This window comes from Dermochelys coriacea, chromosome 6 (genome assembly GCF_009764565.3).
Source record: "Dermochelys coriacea isolate rDerCor1 chromosome 6, rDerCor1.pri.v4, whole genome shotgun sequence".
NCBI classification, from domain to species: Eukaryota; Metazoa; Chordata; order Testudines; family Dermochelyidae; genus Dermochelys; species Dermochelys coriacea.
Genome location: NC_050073.1, coordinates 120,219,519 through 120,236,599, shown reverse-complemented (window position 1 = coordinate 120,236,599; position 17,081 = coordinate 120,219,519). Strand labels below are relative to the sequence as shown.

The 17,081-nt window shown below is 49.5% G+C and overlaps 1 protein-coding gene and 1 long non-coding RNA gene across 4 annotated transcripts in view; one reads left to right on the top strand and one right to left on the bottom strand.

Moving 5' to 3' along the window:
• The window catches only part of LOC122460838, a 40,720-nt gene extending 38,645 nt beyond the window's left edge, over positions 1 to 2,075 (bottom strand). The window contains exon 1 of the long non-coding RNA XR_006282390.1: positions 1,839 to 2,075. This is a non-coding gene — a long non-coding RNA (uncharacterized LOC122460838). The remainder of the gene's footprint in view (positions 1 to 1,838) is intronic.
• On the top strand, positions 1,312 to 17,081 carry LGALS3 (galectin 3). Of its 3 annotated transcripts, none has more exons than XM_038405293.2 (6): positions 1,312 to 1,449; positions 9,959 to 9,980; positions 11,760 to 12,032; positions 12,856 to 12,944; positions 14,804 to 14,972; positions 16,854 to 17,081. In XM_038405293.2, exons 2-6 carry the CDS (start codon positions 9,963 to 9,965, stop codon positions 17,007 to 17,009), a joined length of 705 nt encoding a protein of 234 aa, XP_038261221.1. In that variant the 5' UTR covers positions 1,312 to 1,449; positions 9,959 to 9,962; the 3' UTR covers positions 17,010 to 17,081. The 3 variants fall into 3 exon arrangements, with proteins under 3 accessions (XP_038261221.1, XP_043373641.1, XP_038261222.1); XM_043517706.1 differs by lacking the exon at positions 1,312 to 1,449 and adding an exon at positions 1,511 to 1,708; XM_038405294.2 differs by lacking the exon at positions 1,312 to 1,449 and adding an exon at positions 2,202 to 2,382.

Genomic DNA, 17,081 nt, shown 5'->3' with positions numbered 1-17,081 from the left:
TGCGATGGGGAAAAATGAGTTTGGTGCCCTTTTTTTTTTTTTTTTTTTTGCTTCTTTCTGATGAGGGAAGGGAGGGCTGAAAGGTGTGGGTTTTCAGATTATTTTTTGATATGAGAAATTCAGGCCTGGTGTAGCCTGTTTTTGCGGACGGCTGGTGAAGCGGTTGGGATCTGTGACCCCACAGAGGTCTACATTTAGATTAGGAAATGTTACTGTGTTTGAACCTGGCCGGGAGCGCTTGAGTTAGCTGGCACAAGGCTGAAAGCAGCATCATTAGCTCAGGTTCTCCCAATCAATAGGAAGAGAAGCCCATGGCTACCCTGGAAGCCAGAGCTGATTAATTCAGAGGGAAACTGATTTGTATTTACTCTGTTTAAAACATGGGGGCTTGTTCATTAACACCTATTTCACACACATGCTTAATGAACAGTGGGGAAGGAAAGCTCTCCTTGGTAAAGAGTCCATCCATGCCCCACCCAATATTTTATCTCAAGCATGGGCGCCAAGATTGTATAATTTTTGGTGGTGCCCAGAATGGGTCCAAGCAGAGCCATCCTGTCCATAGGACGGACCGGGGCAACTAGCCTGGGCACCCCACTTTGGGGGGCCCTGCACTTCAGGGAGACACGAGGTCCAGGGCGGCCTGGAGCATTAGTGGGGGGCCTGGCACTGGCAGCAGTGAGCGACCTGGCCCCAGCCCACCTCACCCCGCCCCACGCCGCCGACTCCCAACATTGTTCGGGGAAGGGGGTGGAAACTGGAAAGAGGTAGGGTGTGGGCTTGGGGGAAGGGGTGGAATGGGGGCAGAGCAGGGGCGGGAAGAGGCGGGGCAGGGATGGAGCGGGGCGGGAAGAGGCAGGGCAGGCTGGGGCCAGGTTGCTCACTGAGGCCAGCGCCAGGCCTCCTGCTAACTCCCCAGGCCACCCTGGACCTCACATCCCCCTGAAGCGCAGGGGCCCCCAAAGCACGGGGCCCAGCGCAGTTGCCCCGGTCTGTCCTATGGAGGGGACGGCTCTAAAAATATAAGCCCAAACATTGGTGGAGCTGGGCCCATGCTCCTGAATATTGGTGGAGCTGGGCCCATCTAACTTTCCGCCTATGATCTCAAGTGCAGTTCAGTCTGAGGGACAGCTCCCATTTCCAGTCCCCGAACCCCTCCCTTTGGCTGTTGACCCTCACTGATACCACCAGCAACAAAGCAGCCCATGAAGTTGGAGGCATTTCCAGGGCAGGAAGATCTGCCATAGCAACAGCACTGCAGTTTCCCTACTTAATCATTTGTTGGAGGCCCTGGTTGGGGCCTTCCCTGTGCCCCACCTTCTGTTCCACCCACTGGCCGTGGCAGGCTGAGTCCTGCTCCGTCTCCAAGCGCGAAGGCAACTCCCTGCCCGCCCCAGGGGAGGGAGACTGACAGAGAGGTGCGAGCTCCACGGCCCTGCTGCTCCCACGGTAAGGGAAGCGAAGCCTTCTCAGGCCTTTTATCCATCACAGAAAAGCCCCGGGAGGGCGGGGATCCTGCTTCGCCCCCCCCCGTTTGTAGCTTATCTTGCAAGGCTCAGTCCCCTCTCTGCGAAGCTGGAATGGGGGAGAAGCGAGCTGGAGGCAGGAGCCCAGCCCTGGTGGCCACACTCGCTCGCTGGCCCGGCCGGCGCTGTAAGCCCAGCACCCCGGGAACACGCTGCGAGGAGCGAGAGCTCCGCAGTTCAGGGTGCGAGTGGCTCGTGTGGACAAGAGTCGGCTTGCTCCGGCCGTCCCCCCTTTCCCTGCCCCGGCAGGAGGCGGCGATCAGTCCCGACCCCCTGCTTCTCCGCACCGATCGGGGGCCTGCGCCCTCCCACCTGTTCCCAAGGAGGCGCCGCAAAGTGCCCACGATCCAGCAGCTCTCGCTGGCCCCGGACTCCGGGACGGGCGCCCGGCCCCCCAGCGGCTCCGGCTCCGGTTCTTCCAGCGGCTGCCGGGGCAGATGCCGATCCGGTTCGGCGGCCGCGGGGCGGAGCCGGGCCGCCTGGCCAGTGCCGGGCCGCGGCAGCCGGCAGGTGAGCGGGGCCGGGGGCGCAGCCTCCCCCCGGGGCAGGGCGGCCCCGGCTCCCTGGGGCGGTGCCCGCCCGCCCGCTGCCCAGGAGCTGGCGCTGGGGGAAAGCGGGGGCTGGGGCCCTGTCCGGGGAGGTCCTGGCTGGCGCTGGGCTGGGGTCCGCCCCGGTCCTCACCCCTCCCCGCAGCAAGGCAGCCTTGTGCCGCTGGTCAGCCAGCGGTAGCCCCCACTGAGCCTCCAGCTGATGAGGGGAGCGAGGGATCCCCAGAGGCCCCTGGGTGGTGCTGCCCAGCCTCTGCTCTGTGACACGCTCCCCCTTTCTCATTTGGGGAAACTGAGGCACGGAGGGGGTAAGTGACTTGCCTGTGACAGGATTAGAATCAGTCTGGGTCCTGGGTCCAGTCCATGGAGTCTGCCTCTCATCGAAACTATCGGGCCCTTCTGTGCGGCGAGTGTAAACCCTCTGTTTCCCCCTTCTTGGTCCCCTGCTCGTGTGAGTGTGACTAGCACAAATGAATAGCATTAGGAACCAGCCACCTGGCTGTGATTTCTGGCGGTTACTGTGGGTTTATTTACATCCAGAGTCAACACCTCTGTTAAATCTGTTGTGGTAATGAAAGGTGCCCCTTATGCTTTGCGTGGCTTGGAAATAGAAACAGCTGTGTAATCCCTAGGCATTATGTGTGTACAGTAGGTGTATGTCCCTCCCTATGCGGTGCGTGTGTGTAGTAGGTGTGTATTGCTCCCTGTGCACTGTGTATCCTGCTCTGCTTTTCCACTCCTCCACTCCCTATAGCTATACAAGCCTTTTAGCTGATGAGATTCAGGAATATTAAAATGGCCAATCCATTCCTTAATCAGGCAGAGGAATACGTGTCTCCTGATCTGTAGCTCTTCCCCCTGCTGAATGTCTCTGAGCTGGCTTTGGTCCTGCTTCTACTGAGTTCAATGGCAAACTTCCTGTGCCTTTCAATAGGAGCAGGATCAAACATTTATATTCATGTTTGTGTTTGGTTGTGAGATGTGTAGCCGAGGATGGTGGTCCTCAACTTTTTCCATACCAGGGTCCCCCTTTCAACACTGTCATCCCTGCCCTCTAGCTGGGATCCCTCCTGGCAGGGTGGTCATGCCCACCCAAGCTGAGAATTCATGCCCTAAGACACAGACTAGAAAGTAATGCGTGTGTCCTAAAATTGAAATCCTCTGCTAGTGTAATACCCAGGGGTGTAGATGTAAGCACACAAGCTGGGGATTTAAAAGGTTCTTAAATCAGTATGAACTTGCCCACGTTGCAGCTACCTTATAGTAAGTATCAGCTTAGATAGTAATAAACACCATGAGCATGCGATGTGAATGCCAGGAACGCTGATCATTTCATTTCCTGGCATTCTTGTGTTCATTGCAGCCTGATTGCTGTATTAACCGGGGGTTTTGTATTGAATTCTCTTTTCTAAAAATGGAGGCAGGCGGGTGGGAATTCTGCGGGGCAACTGGGGTTGTGCAACTGAGCGACTGGGTTCACCTCAAACTTTCCAAAATACAAAGGTCTGATGCCAAGCATGGAAAGGGTCAGCCCACAAGGGGAGATTTGGGGGGAGCTATGAGTGGAAAAAGTGGTTGTAATGAACGTTGTCATTCAACCCCTGTGCTTCTGAATCTTCACCCTCCCTTGGGTGTGTGCATGTACACACAGCCCTGGAGCAGTGGGTGGGCGGAAAAGCAGCCTGCAGGGTGAGGGATCTCAAAGGGCCACAGGCTGGCGTTCTGTTTCCTGCAGCAGCAGCTGTGCCAGGCAGCCAAAGAGCAGAGTGTCAGCTGCTTGTCACAGCATGCAGGGGGAAGAAGGAGAGCTGAGGTGGCCGGGGTGCTGATGGTGGAATTGCTCCAGTACCATCTGTGGGAGGGGGATTCCTGGTGTTTTTGAGACAATCCTTTGATGGTGCCTAGCTCATGGCGCATTGAAACCCAAGGGTTAATTAGACCTTTCGCTATGGCTCTGAAAACCATAATAGCCTTTGCTGACAAAACATTATTATCTATACAGAGTTATTGTTCAAATATCAAACAAAACATTCCTGTAGTGATGAGGAGACATGAGTTGTTGTTGGTCTACACAGAGCAAGAGGAAGGGATGTTGCCAACTCTCTCAGCTTTATCACAAGTTTCAAGATATTTGGTGTCTCCACCTAAAGCCCCAGCTCTGGGAGTCACGTGATGATGTGAGAATCGGATTCCATTTGAAACAGGACGCTTCTAGCCCTTACAGCTGCAGAAAAAAATCCTGAAAAAGTGAATACTAAAGATGTAAAAAGCAGAAGGCAAATACAAGGAACCCAAAAAGGAATATTTGGCTTAAAAATTGAGATTTAAAAAAAAAACACGTCCTGATTTTAGGGAGCCCTGATCATTAGGCTTAGGAACACTCAGGTTGGCAGTACTGATCAGTGCAAAAATTCTCATAATCTGTGTAGCAGATGGACCAGATCTCCAGTGGCATCATTAAGGTGTTGCCTCTCAGGATGGGAGTTTTGTTCCACTGCTTTTCCCCCTGTTGACATGCAAAATGTAAGGCCCCAATCATCTGCACATGGAATCCTCACTGACTTCAGTAAGAGTTTATTAGTTACGAAAGCACTCAGTGGTAACTTGACACCTCGCAATGCAGGCTTGCAAGATAGGGCCCGAAGGGCTTGTGTGGACTTCAGTGGGCTTTGGATCAGACATCCAGGCCTCACGGTATTGATTTGTCAGAGACAAAACACCACCTCCAGCTTTGCCAGTTCAGCATGGCACGGGGCAGACGGACAAATGCCACTTGGGCTGGATTACCAGTGCCACACCACGCTCTCAACCTGCAGGCTGGACGTCTCGCAGCTTGAGAACTCAGCCTCCGGCTCTGTGTTGTAATTTGTAGTGTTCAGTAAGAGAAGTCTTCCAGGCTCAACAACAACACAGCAGAATTGGAGAGCTTCATGCAAACCTCCGGGGATGGTGGGGGTAAAGAAATTGGGACTGAACTAATTTGTGCCCCTTTCAGTAGTGCTTTGGCCCATGCTTTTAACCAGGGGAAGGAGTTGTCGTTTGTACTTAGTTCCTTCCAGCGGTTTGCCCCTGAGCTACACAGAGAGTGTTCGGATGTCCCTGTGTGTCTACGTTGAACGAAAGGGGAACCCCACTCTGAATTAGCTGTGCTATTCGGTTCTGTTCCACTATAGCTCTGACGTTCCCTCCTCATTCTGAGGCTGTTGTCCCATCATCTTGTCTGCTAGTGGGCCAGCTCGTCCCAAAGTGACTGGACATCCTGTGTGACCTTGGCCAAGTCACTTCTCCCCTCCCCCCATTGGGCCTCAGTTTCCCCTCCCATCTTTTGTCTGTCTTAGCTGTTTAGGTTATAAACGGTTCTAGATAGGAATTGTCTCTCACTACGAGCTTCTCTGTGCTAGAAAAGTGGGTTGAGGTTAGGTTGGAGTGTGTTAACTAACCTCCACTTACCCACAACATGTCCTCGTATGGCTACATTGCAACATCCCTTGCCTTCCCAGAGCAGGTCCAAATGTACCCATTATTCTAGCGTAGACCCACCCTAGGTTTGTGTACAGCACCTAACACAAGGGGCCCCCTGATATAGTTTGGATCTTCCAGGGGCTTACCATAATACAGATCAATAATTGTATACGCACAGTTGCTCATAGGGCAATTTTTGCGTGCACACTTGTGCTTCCAGTTGATCAAATTAATGTATTCAAGTGTGTTTTGCATGGTGGAATTTCTAGCATCTGTGAGTGTGCAAAAATTGCAGATTCTGGTGTGTGCACACTGAGAAGTGGAGGCTATCTTATTCAATTAGTTGCTGCATTGTGGCTGTAATAGCAGTTAATACTCTTAAACACTGACTTGCATAATTATCAACTCTCCTATGGATGAATATGGGATCAGTTCCTGGTGAGGGGAAGTCAGAGTTACTGCATATCCCTATTTGTGTTTATTTAGACTGAAATCTTCAAGGAACATGCGGTGAGGGTCTACTGCAAGGGTGGGCAAACTTTTTGGCCCGAGGGCCACATCTGGGTATAGAAATTGTATGACAGGCCATGAATGCTCATGAAATTGGAGGTTGGGATGTGGGAGGGGGTGAGGGCTACAGCTGGGGGTGCGGGCTCTGGGGTAGGGCCAAAAATGAGGAGTTCAGGGTAATGGAGGGGGTTCCGAGCTGGGGCAGGGATTTGGGGTGTGGGGAGGGGGGTCTGACTAGGGGTGCGGGCTCTGGGATGGGGTTGGGGTTGAGGGGTTGGGGGTGCAGGAGGGTGCTCCGGGCAGGCTCTGGGCGCTTTCCTCAAGCAGCTCCCGGAAGCAGCGGCATGTTTCTCTCCAGCTCCTATGCAGAGGGGCAGTCAGGCAGCTCTGTGCGCCGCCCTGTCCGCAGGCACCGCCCCTGAAGCTCCCATTGGCTGCGGTTCCAGGCCAGTGGGAGAGCAGGGGCAGCGCTTGGGGCAGGGACAGCGTGTGGAGCCCCCTGGCTGCCCCTACATGTAGGAGCTGGAGAGGGAACATGCTGGAGCGCCGGAGAGGGGCAAGCCCTGTACCCTACTCCCCGGTGGGAGCTCGAGGGCCGGATTAAAACGTCTGAAGGGCCGGATGCAGCCCCCGGGCCATAATTTGCCCATCCCGGTCTACTGCATAGTTATTTGTGTTATGGTAGCACCTAAGAGCCCTGGTCAAGGACCAGGACCCCAGTGTGCGAGGTGCTGTACAAACACAGAACAAAAAGACAGGACAAAACAAAAGAATTACCCCCATGTTATTGGCTGCATTGCAGTGATTCCTGCTTATGACAGAGGATGTACGTGCAGTTCAGCCAAGCAGCTAACAAAGACATTCTCTGTCCCAGCTCAGTACCAGTGTAACTATTTCTGTTGCTGGGTAAATTTAATTCTTTCCTTTGCTGGCCTCAGTGCTGCTCATGTTTGGAGCCCGATTTTGGTTCCCTTTGATAGAATTGTTCATCTAAAAAGCAGGTGCAGTTTTGAGTGGCAGGGATGTACAATGATGACTGATGCTCTATTAACAACCTAGGGGTCGACCCTGCTCTCTCTGAAGTCAGTGGGAGTTTTTCAGCTAGTATACTGCTAGAGAGGTAGTATAACCGAATGGCTAGAACACTGGTCTGGGACTCAAAGGACCTAAGTTTATTCCTGGCTCTGCCACTGTCCTGCCGGGTGACTTTGGGCAAGTCACTTCACGGCTCTGTGCCTCAGTGTCCCCGTCTGTAAAATGGGGATAATGATGCCTTCTTTGTAAAGCACTTTTGATGAAAAGCGCAAGATCAAGCTGGGAATTTTATCACTTGTCAGCATTATCTGACACGCTGAGATAAGCTAGTCGTATGCCATAACCAAACTTTCTTTATTATTAATGGAAGGAGAATCCTACTCCATCTGAGAGCAGTTGATCAAAATGGTGAAGTTCTGACTCATATTTGTGCCACGCCTTAGCTGAAGGCTACACAAATCAGCCAAGTGTTTTTTCCAAGAGAGGTTACTATGGAGATATCCCTGAACTTAATTTTTTTTTTTAAATCCATTACGTAGTTTGTGGGTTTTGCTCCAAAAACTTTGGGCTGCCCTTTTTTTTTTTTTTTTTTTTAAAGTATTTCGAAATATCCTTTATGGTGGGGGATGGGAGGTGAACAGTCTCTGGGTTTTGTACTTGTCTCCTAGGATAAGAGTCGCAACCACTCACATGACGAATGGATATGAAAACTTGTTATGCATCTGAACAATTGAAACAAGCTGTTCCGTTGTGCGACTTAAAATACAGCTTTCAGGGGAAAGAACGAAATAAAACGGCACCTTCTTATTGCACAAGGCTGCTGTGTGTCTGGGGCAGGTCTGCCCACTTCACTAACACAAACCATCTTCTGCAGCTCACAGCTGGAGCGGGCTGCGTTCTGTTCTGCCTAATGCACTACGCTGAATTCCTTTCACGCACTGTTTGCTCCGGCTCCTGCACCTTACTTGTCTGTATTGGTCTAAATCAGACACTTGCAATTCCTTCAGGCAGAGACTTTGTCTTGCTATGTGACTGTAAATGGTTCTGCATTCCTGTAGCACTATAGAAATAATAACTAGAGTGCTAGCAAATCTCTGGTTGCAAAATCTTCATTCCTGGAAGCAAGAAGAACTGAATTGGTGGGACTTCTCTTTTCTTTCTTCCTATTGAGTTTTCAATTTGACAGAAGTCTTGATTTGCAAAGATAACAAACTTTTTGTGGTCCTTATTTACAGACTGAATAAATAGCATCAAAGCTCCATCCATATAGTCATGTCTGTAACTATAACTGTGTGTTATCACTTACTGATACAAATCTATTTCCAACTGAGATGGCCAGAGGAAAACATTGTGATGAAAAGTATTTGACAGAAAGGAGAATTTAAAGCTGACTACTCTAAGTGTAGCTTTATCTTTTGCTTCTTATGCACTGCGCAGGGCCAGATTCTGATTTCTGTAACGCTGATGTAGAGCCAGAATAACTTCATTAACTTCAGAGGAGTTACTCTGGATTCAAATGTAGGGTGGCCAGACAGCAAGTGTGAAAAATCGGGACAGGTTGTGGGGGGTAATAGGAGCCTATATTAAAAAAAAGACCCCAAAATCAGGACTGTTCCTATAAAATCGGGACATCTGGTCACCCTACACCAATGTCACAAATTTGGTGTCTAGGATATTGGAACTGACTTTACACTTGTCAGAACTGGTAGCCATTCAAAAATAAATAAATAAATCAGAACACAGTTTGTGGAAAGCCTGAAATCTTGTTACCTAACAAAGATTCAGTAAGAAACTGTCAGTAAAAAAATCATCTCAAGTGCAAATTTATAGTTATCTGGAAAATGACAGCCAAAGAAACACAGATATTACGGCCTGTCAGATCTTTTTCATACTGTCTATCTGAGAGATCCATTAATTAAAAGGTTTCAGAGTAGCAGATGTGTTAGTCTGTATTCACAAAAAGAAAAAGGAGTTCTTGTGGCACCTTAGAGACTAACAAATTTATTTGAGCATAAGCTTTCGTGATGAAGTGAGCTGAAGCCCACAAAAGCTTATGCTCAAATAAATTTGTTAGTCTCTAAGGTGCCACAAGTCCTCCATTAATTAAAAGGACTCACTTCTGTTGGAAAGACAGAAATTCAGCCATGCTTGTTCTCTCACTGTGGCCCTGATTCAGCAATATACATCTCCTTAATTTTGAGATGATTGGGATTACTCTGGTGTTTAAGGATGTGCTGAATCAGGACTTGTATAACTGAATAAGCTGCTGTACATGACTGCTGTGTGATTAAACAGTATTTCCTTAACTGGATTTTAAGCCCTCACAGATGATACACTTCAGATTGGTGTCCATCTATCCAGGAAAGATAACTGTGTTGATTCAAGTCCCTTACAGCAAAGCCTTTGCCAAGATAATGGCCCTTGCATGCATATCTCAGAATGTAGCAACTATCCATTTAATTTGCAGTCCTTGAGCACTGAAGATTCCAGCGATTATTGGTCTACTTCCCATCAAGGTCTCAACCCTCGGAGTTAATATAGAGAATAACATCATCTAAGTAAGGAGGCACTAATTTTAAACGTCCAAGTACCCGCAGTGTAACATCTAGTATGGTACTGATATCTTCCCGCTTAATATTTAGATAACAATGTTTCATATAAATGTCATTAGTCCTTGGTGTAGTTAAAAGACATTCACTCAGGAAGAAGCAATACTTTGAGGTGAAAAGTTGGCAAGCAAGACATAGGGGATATGTTCTTCAGCACATATTAAATATAAACCCGTGTGACTTTTACAAGTGGAATGCTAAGATCTGTATCTTGTAGATGGAATGTGGGAAAAATGAGTATTAACTGTCTCCTTTGTCTTTGTTTCAGGAAAATGGCAGACGGTTTTTCTGTAAGTCTTGACTTTTTAAACAAAATTCACAATCTTTGAGCATTATAAACGATATTGCCTTGTACTGAAGTGTACAGTTTTTGTGTGGAAGCTAGAATTTCTCATCTTTTCTAAACTGTATAGAACGCCTCAAAACTAAATTCAACTCTTAATCTGTACACTTAGTGCTGAAATAATCCTTCCTGGACATCTCAGGTTGGGCACCCAAAATCGCTGGTTGCTCATGAATATTTAGGGTTGTGTGCACTGTCCCTACTCTCATTGACTTCAGTGGGAAGATTCTCATTGGTGTCAGTGGGAGTGGGACAAGGCTCATGGCCATTATTCCGGCTTTCAATTGTATGTTTATTACCCTAAACACAACACAGTGCAGCTTGCTAGAGCTTGATGCTTCCCAGGGTTGTGAGGCACCTTGCTACCACCTGCCCTTAATTTGAGGGAGTCTTGTCTGTGCCTACTCTGGATCAGCTCCCTGACTCCACTGCCCTTTTGCAACACAAGCTGCTTTCCAGGCCTCTGCAGGCCTCGTGCTCCCTGGACAGGTTAGCAACCCCCGACTCCTCAGAGTGTCCCTCTGAAGTGCCCAGTCCCTGATCCACTGAAGACTCACAGAACTCTCAGGTCCTCTACTCCCAAGGGAATAGCTCACACCAGTTTACAAGATTCAACTCAGGATCATCAGTCTGCTGAAAACACAGCACTTAGATATATTGATAGTGAAAACAAGGATAAGTCTATCATCAAGGAGCAGATAGTAAGTAAGAATATTGGAAACAAAAGGTTACATATAAAACAAAATTATAACATGCTTTCTAGAGCTTAAACTTAACTCGCAAGACTTTTCCTGTCTCAACAGGGTAGCTTCCTCCAAGTCCTTTTCCCACTGTTATGGCTGAGATCCCTTTTCAGAAGATCAAGCCTGTTGGCAACGTGCCTTCACAGATTGAAGGGTGCCAGAGCATCTCTCTGCAACCCCCCCCCCCGAAATATAACAGAATAGATCTTTGAGATTCATCTGAAAACTGGGGTCCCTCCTCAATTTGCCTCTTCCTGTTAATTTCCTTCTGAAGTCTCCACAAGTTCTTCATTAGCATTTGACTCAGTGTGTTAATAGACTTCTACTGTAAGACACACACAATGGTCCAGCAGGGAGATAAACGTCTCCTCTTCCTGTCTGGAGAAGTTTCCCTCAAGGGACACTACCTTTGAGTGCTCTGCCTTTAAACACAAGGCCTAGAGAACATAATTGGCTGCATATATGTGTAACTCTTCATGTTTTCCATACATACATCTCACGATGATGATGACCAGTGTGCCAGAGGTTTTTCATTAGAGAACTTACATGACGTTATTTTGGTGAACCCAGGGGATCCCTGTGCCCTCTGCCATTTGGCATTCACAGTCTTTGGGTCATATAGAGAGACTCCAGACTAGCCTGTGCTGGTCCAATCCCTGTCCCTCCTTACCTCCAAGCCAACGTCGCCTTCTTTCTAACCTCCCTAGGGCTCTCTCTCCAATCCCGCTCCATGCCACTCTGGATCTCAAGGCTCTGTCGAGTGAGAGGCCAGATCCTGTCATTCGTGAAACACATTCCAAACCCCCCTCTCCTGGTCAAGAGAGAGAATGATAATGACCCTGCTGTTCGATGTTCTGGTCTCTGCCTGTCTTTTCTCCCTGTAAAGCACCAAGAGACAGAAGTATGTAAGGGATCAAAACAGACTCACAATGGCTGGCAGGATGCAATGGCAGCATACTGACAATGTTTTGTCTTCCATCCAGCTATCTGATGCCTTATCTGGACCTGGTAACACAAACCCAAACGCTCCTCCAAATCAAGGCTGGCCTGCTGGTCCCTGGGGAAATCAACCTGCTGGTCCTTGGGCGTATCCTGGGGCACCGGGGGTGTATCCTGGGGCACCGGGGGTGTATCCTGGGGTACCGGGGGTGTATCCTGGGGCACCGGGGGCGTATCCTGGAGCACCTCCTACTACTCCACAAGTTGGACCTGGATTTGGATCTGCCCCTCAGCCAGGAGGACCTACTGCTTCACTGGTGACAGCTATATAATTTTTGAATAGCTTCCAGTTCTTAGACAATCTGCAGTGTCTGATAGGCTGAGAACAGGCTGGACCTGACTGACTGAGAATGCAGTCGAGTATGAGTTAGGAACCGGAGCACATGCGGCTCAATTTTGCAAGGTGCAGAATCCTTCCTGGAAGGTGCAAAGTGCCTTCCTGCCTCCCAGCTTCCATAGGCATTGAAAGTACTCGGGCCCCTACAGGATCAGGCCCACAGTGCTGTCACCCAGGCCTTTAGAGCGATAGAGTTACTGCCTGGGAGGTGAAAGTGCCAGCGTGCGTCCCTGGTCCTTCATGCTGAGTAAGGAGATGTTAGAGAGCTGGGATCTTGCTGGAAGAAACTGATAGCACTGAAAAACACCCTGCTCCTTGTTGTCACCTTGCATCTAAATTATCCCTGAACTTTTTAATTCCTGAGGAACAATCCACTATTGCAATCTCTAAAGCAAACTTCCTAGAAAATATCAGTTATTCCCTTTCCAGACAAACTTGTTTCCTTGACAGAGATCTTAAGTCATTAGCTCCCAGCTACCTTTATATTGTAAAGCACCAGTAACTGGGAAGTCTTCAGTCAGCGTCCCTTTAATGCTAGCTAGGGGTGATAGGGGCTCAGGGGTAGCTTTCCTATGTGGGTCAGACAGCCAGGTGTCTAACAGTCTGCTGAGGAGCCTGTTCTGTTCCTCCGATTACTATCGAGTTACGAGAATTTAGGATTTGCCTATGTATTTTTATATAGGTGGTTTTAAATGTCGGCTAAGAGTCCGGTTCTTGCTAATGAAAAGTCTGTTTTTTCACAGAGAGTCCCCTGTGACCTGCCCTTGCAGACCGGCCTTGTGCCTCGCTTGTTGATAACAATCGTGGGGACAGTGAATCCGAACCCCTCCAGGTAAAGTGAGACGGAGCAATGAGTGTCCCAAACGGAGCCAGGGTGACGATGCCAGGAGGACGCGCTGAATTAAAGATGGGCTAGGTTGTGCCTTACTCTGCGCACCTGGGCAGGAGCAGAAAGAGGAGTCGGAGTCCCCCGGGCAGCTGGCAGGGTGTGTGTGTGTGTGTGTGAGGGTGCAGGAGTCACTGGGTGCAGTTTGCTGGTTGCTTCCATCAGGGATAGGGCGTGGGTGCAGCCGTGTCTCTGTTCTCGCTGGTATGGGGGCCAGTGCGGCTGAGCTGGCGTAAGGGCTGCCTCGATTTCCTGCTGGGCTAGGCCAGCATTGAACTACTGTCCCTCTCTATGGGCAGGGACAGACAATTGAGCCTCTACGGCGTCCACAGCTACTCCTGAACGGGTGCAGCTCACGCCACAGCCCTTGCTCCAGGCGGTGCCTAAAGGCCCAAGTCTGTCCTGTTGATGCACCCCAGGGGATCGAAGGGGTTGCTATGATGATTCCAAGTGGAACTTTATTTCTAGCTGTGGCTAAACCCTTCTCCAGCTGGATTTTGGTTAACTCTGGAGAAGCAGGGGGTGTCGCAATTGAATTTGCACTAGAGTTTGGTGTGAACAAAACTCCACTTGACCTTTGTGCCCCAGAGCGGCTCCCCTAACGCCCCACTGGGGAGCATCACACAGACATGACAGGGCCCAATCTGCAGCACTCGGGCGTAACCCCACCAGACAGGCTGATCAGATCAAAGAGGCCACTCCTGGGAGGTGCACGAAGGGCCAAGTGCCCTGCCAGCAGCCAGCCTGGGCGGGAGCCAGAGCCTCTTCCAGCCCCGCTGCCTGGTGCAGCGCAGCAGCTGCCTGGGAGAATGTCTGGCTGCGGCAGCAGCAGGCTGTCCCCTGCCCAGGCTCAGTGTCTGGGGACAGGAGCCGACTCTGAGCATGCCGGAGGGGTCGGGGGGGCTCCAGCTCACTCAGCCACTGTCCTGGAAGCCAAGCCCGGGCAGGAGGCAGCCCACTGCTGTCGCAGCCAGGTGCTCTGCCAGGCAGCTACTGACTGGCTTAGTACAGCTTAGGCAACATTCAAAAGCAGAAAGCCCTGGAGCCACTCCCGGGCAGCATCCAGGAGTGGCTCCGAGGCCTGGCTGCTAGGGAGAGCCTCCGAACATGCCAGGGGGAGCTGGCCCAGCGGAAGGACAGCGCCCCTCCCCACCCCAGCATGGGGGCCCCAGGCGGGGAGGAGTCACGTGGGGAGGTCACATATCCTCCCTTTTGGGCAGGGACCAGTCATCTGTAATCTGAACTACACCTCCATGTTTGCTATTTTATCCTAACTCAATGCAGCCTCTGCTTCCTGATGAATTGCCCTTTCATTAAGCAGAAGTTTATCAAACTATCCATTGTAAATGCAAATTGGTGTGTGGAAGGTGCTATAGAAGCAGTAATTCAGATGAGGGGTTCACTGGGGAAACCATGATTATGGGGCAGGAATAGTCAGCCAGTCAGAGTGTAGTGTACTGTGTGTTTATAATTTTAGTCACACCGGGAGTTGCTGACATGCTAAGTCAGTGAAAGCAGGACCCAGGGCGGCCTGTTTCATTACGATTGTGTAACTTCTCACTCAGGCACCACCCTCCTGAAAGTTGAATGCACTTTTTGGTAGGACAGCAGTTTCTTGGCTTTCTGCTTTTGAACGTTGCCTAAGCTGTACTAGAGTCAGTGCAGCCAGAAACATATTATCTTGTTTTCATGACTTACTCCTCTGCTTTCTGGGACTAAAGGCAAATGCTGTTGGAAATAGCCTACGAGTTGTGCTGCAATACAGTTCAGGGGCTGTGGAAAGAGCAGTTATCTATCTCTTGCAGATTTTCACTGGATTTCAAGAAAGGGCATGATATCGCCTTTCACTTTAATCCCCGCTTCAACGAGGAAAACAGACAAGTCATTGTCTGTAATTCAATGATTCAGAATAACTGGGGAAAGGAGGAGAGAAGCTCGCCCAGGTTTCCATTTGAAGCCGGCAAACCTTTTAAGGTATAAACTAAACTTTACCCAGCAGGCCTGGTGACTGGTATACTTGGTGCTACACAAACTTTAAATGTGTATTTTCTAAATATCCGCTCCTAAATGCCATATGTTGGACAGGAGTGTTCACCGACTCCAGTGCCCCATTGCAAAAAGGACACCACCGTGGTACTAACTGGCCCTTGTCTTTAGTAATCTAGGTGAATGGGCATAACCAAGAAGCTGCCCTTGCAGCCCTATAGCTGGTCCTTCCAGCACGTTTACCCAGCAGCCCTGGGAGGCTCACAGGGCTATTGTCCCTTTTGGTGGATAGAGGACATAAATCGCCAGGGCTGTCATGCTGGTACCTTTCAACAGCACTAAATTCAAAAGCCACATGCAAGTTACATTCCCACTGATGCCAGGACTGTGTAAAAGCGATAGCAGTAGCTTCTCTTAGGTGCAGTGTGACGGATACGAGTAGGGTCCCTACCAGCCAGGGCTGGCCATAGCAGGACAAGCTAAGGGGCCATGGAGTAAAGGCTTTGCTGCTTGCACAAAGGAGAAAGTCCAGTGAGTCAGGTTTCTTTATAACCAGCTTTAGTAAGGGCCATGTTAAGGTGGGTCTTACTTTAATTGGCAACTTCATAAAATATATCCATTCCATCCATACCTTTCTCAACCCTCCTGCCAAGGCTCAGGGCATAGCTTTTACCCTCTCAAAACTCCCCCCCCACACTCATGTTGCCTCTCTTTAATAGTTACTAATTGGGCTGTTACACAGAGCTGTAATCATAGGCCTTATGGTGCAGATGAGGGAGGTCTCCCAGCAGACCACAGGGAAAGCCAGCTGATGCAGAAAACTGCTTGTCAAGGAACCCTTTCTACAGAACAGTCTAGTGTTTGGTCAAAGCCAGGCTGACAAGGTAAAGGTGCTGCAACCTCTCAAGGGTTAGCAGGTCCCTGCCTATTACCCAGGGGCTGGGGTATAGTATCAAAGGGGTGTGCCTTCGCCTCACCTGGCTAGCTAACACAGGAAAAAGTCTATACTAGGGGAAGCAAATGTCCTGCTACCATTGATTTGCTCTTTGGTTTTGTGGTGGTTTGGTGGATAAAAAACAAGCCCTGAAGAAAGTCCTTCTAAGGCCCTGAAGCATGGAGTGTTTTTTCCCTTCCCTGGCTGGTGAAACAGCTCCCCAGCTTACACATCACCACTGGAACATATGGAAGTAGAGTTACAGTATTCAGGGCCCCGCTCACTCAATGTTTAAAACAGCCTTGCAAAGCTATACTCAACACATTCAAGTAAAACAGCCAGTTGTTGAGCAGGGCTGGTGGGTAGGTGTCTGGACTGCTAGATATTCTTGACCATTTTACAAGGGAGCCTGGGTTTTAACAGGGAACTGTAACTCCCAGGATAGCATGCAGTGATAGATAAGACTCAGAAGCAAATTTTATTGAACTAGTCCTCATAAGGGAGAAGGGACTGAACAAACACTTGGCTTCAATTCGGGAAAAGGGATGCAGAATTAAGTGCTTGTGAAAGCTATCAGAGCTTGACAGTTAGGTCCCCCATCCACAGAACTAGCACAGCATGGATGTCAGCTTCACGGCAAAGCTTTCCCAATGGCTCTGAAGTGATGATGGCTCATGAGGGATACTTTAATCTGCATCTTTGATCAGTGGAATGGCAGCAGAAAGGCAAATGGCCATTTTTTTGCAATAGACACTTACCCTCCCAGTACCAACTTGTTTCACAACCACTGCTAGCTGATGCCAGTGGGACAATGGCTCCCAGTCACTATTAACCTAGGCTTGATTCAGAACGGTGGCCATAGTCCCTGTAGCCTGAGAGACAATCCCTGAAACAAATGCCATTTTAAACTCATCTGCCTGACTCACATTTTTCAGATCCACATTCTGTGCGAGATAGATCATTTCAAGGTAGCTGTCAATGATGCTCACTTGCTGCAGTTCAGCTACCGGATGAAGAACCTGAATGAAATCACCAAACTCAGCATTGCTGGGGACATCTCTCTCACCAGTGTTATACCCGCTATGATATGAGTGGTGTTTTGTAATGTAACCTTCACACCAAGAAACATACTCTAGCCATGTCCTGAATAGCTGTTAACCTTT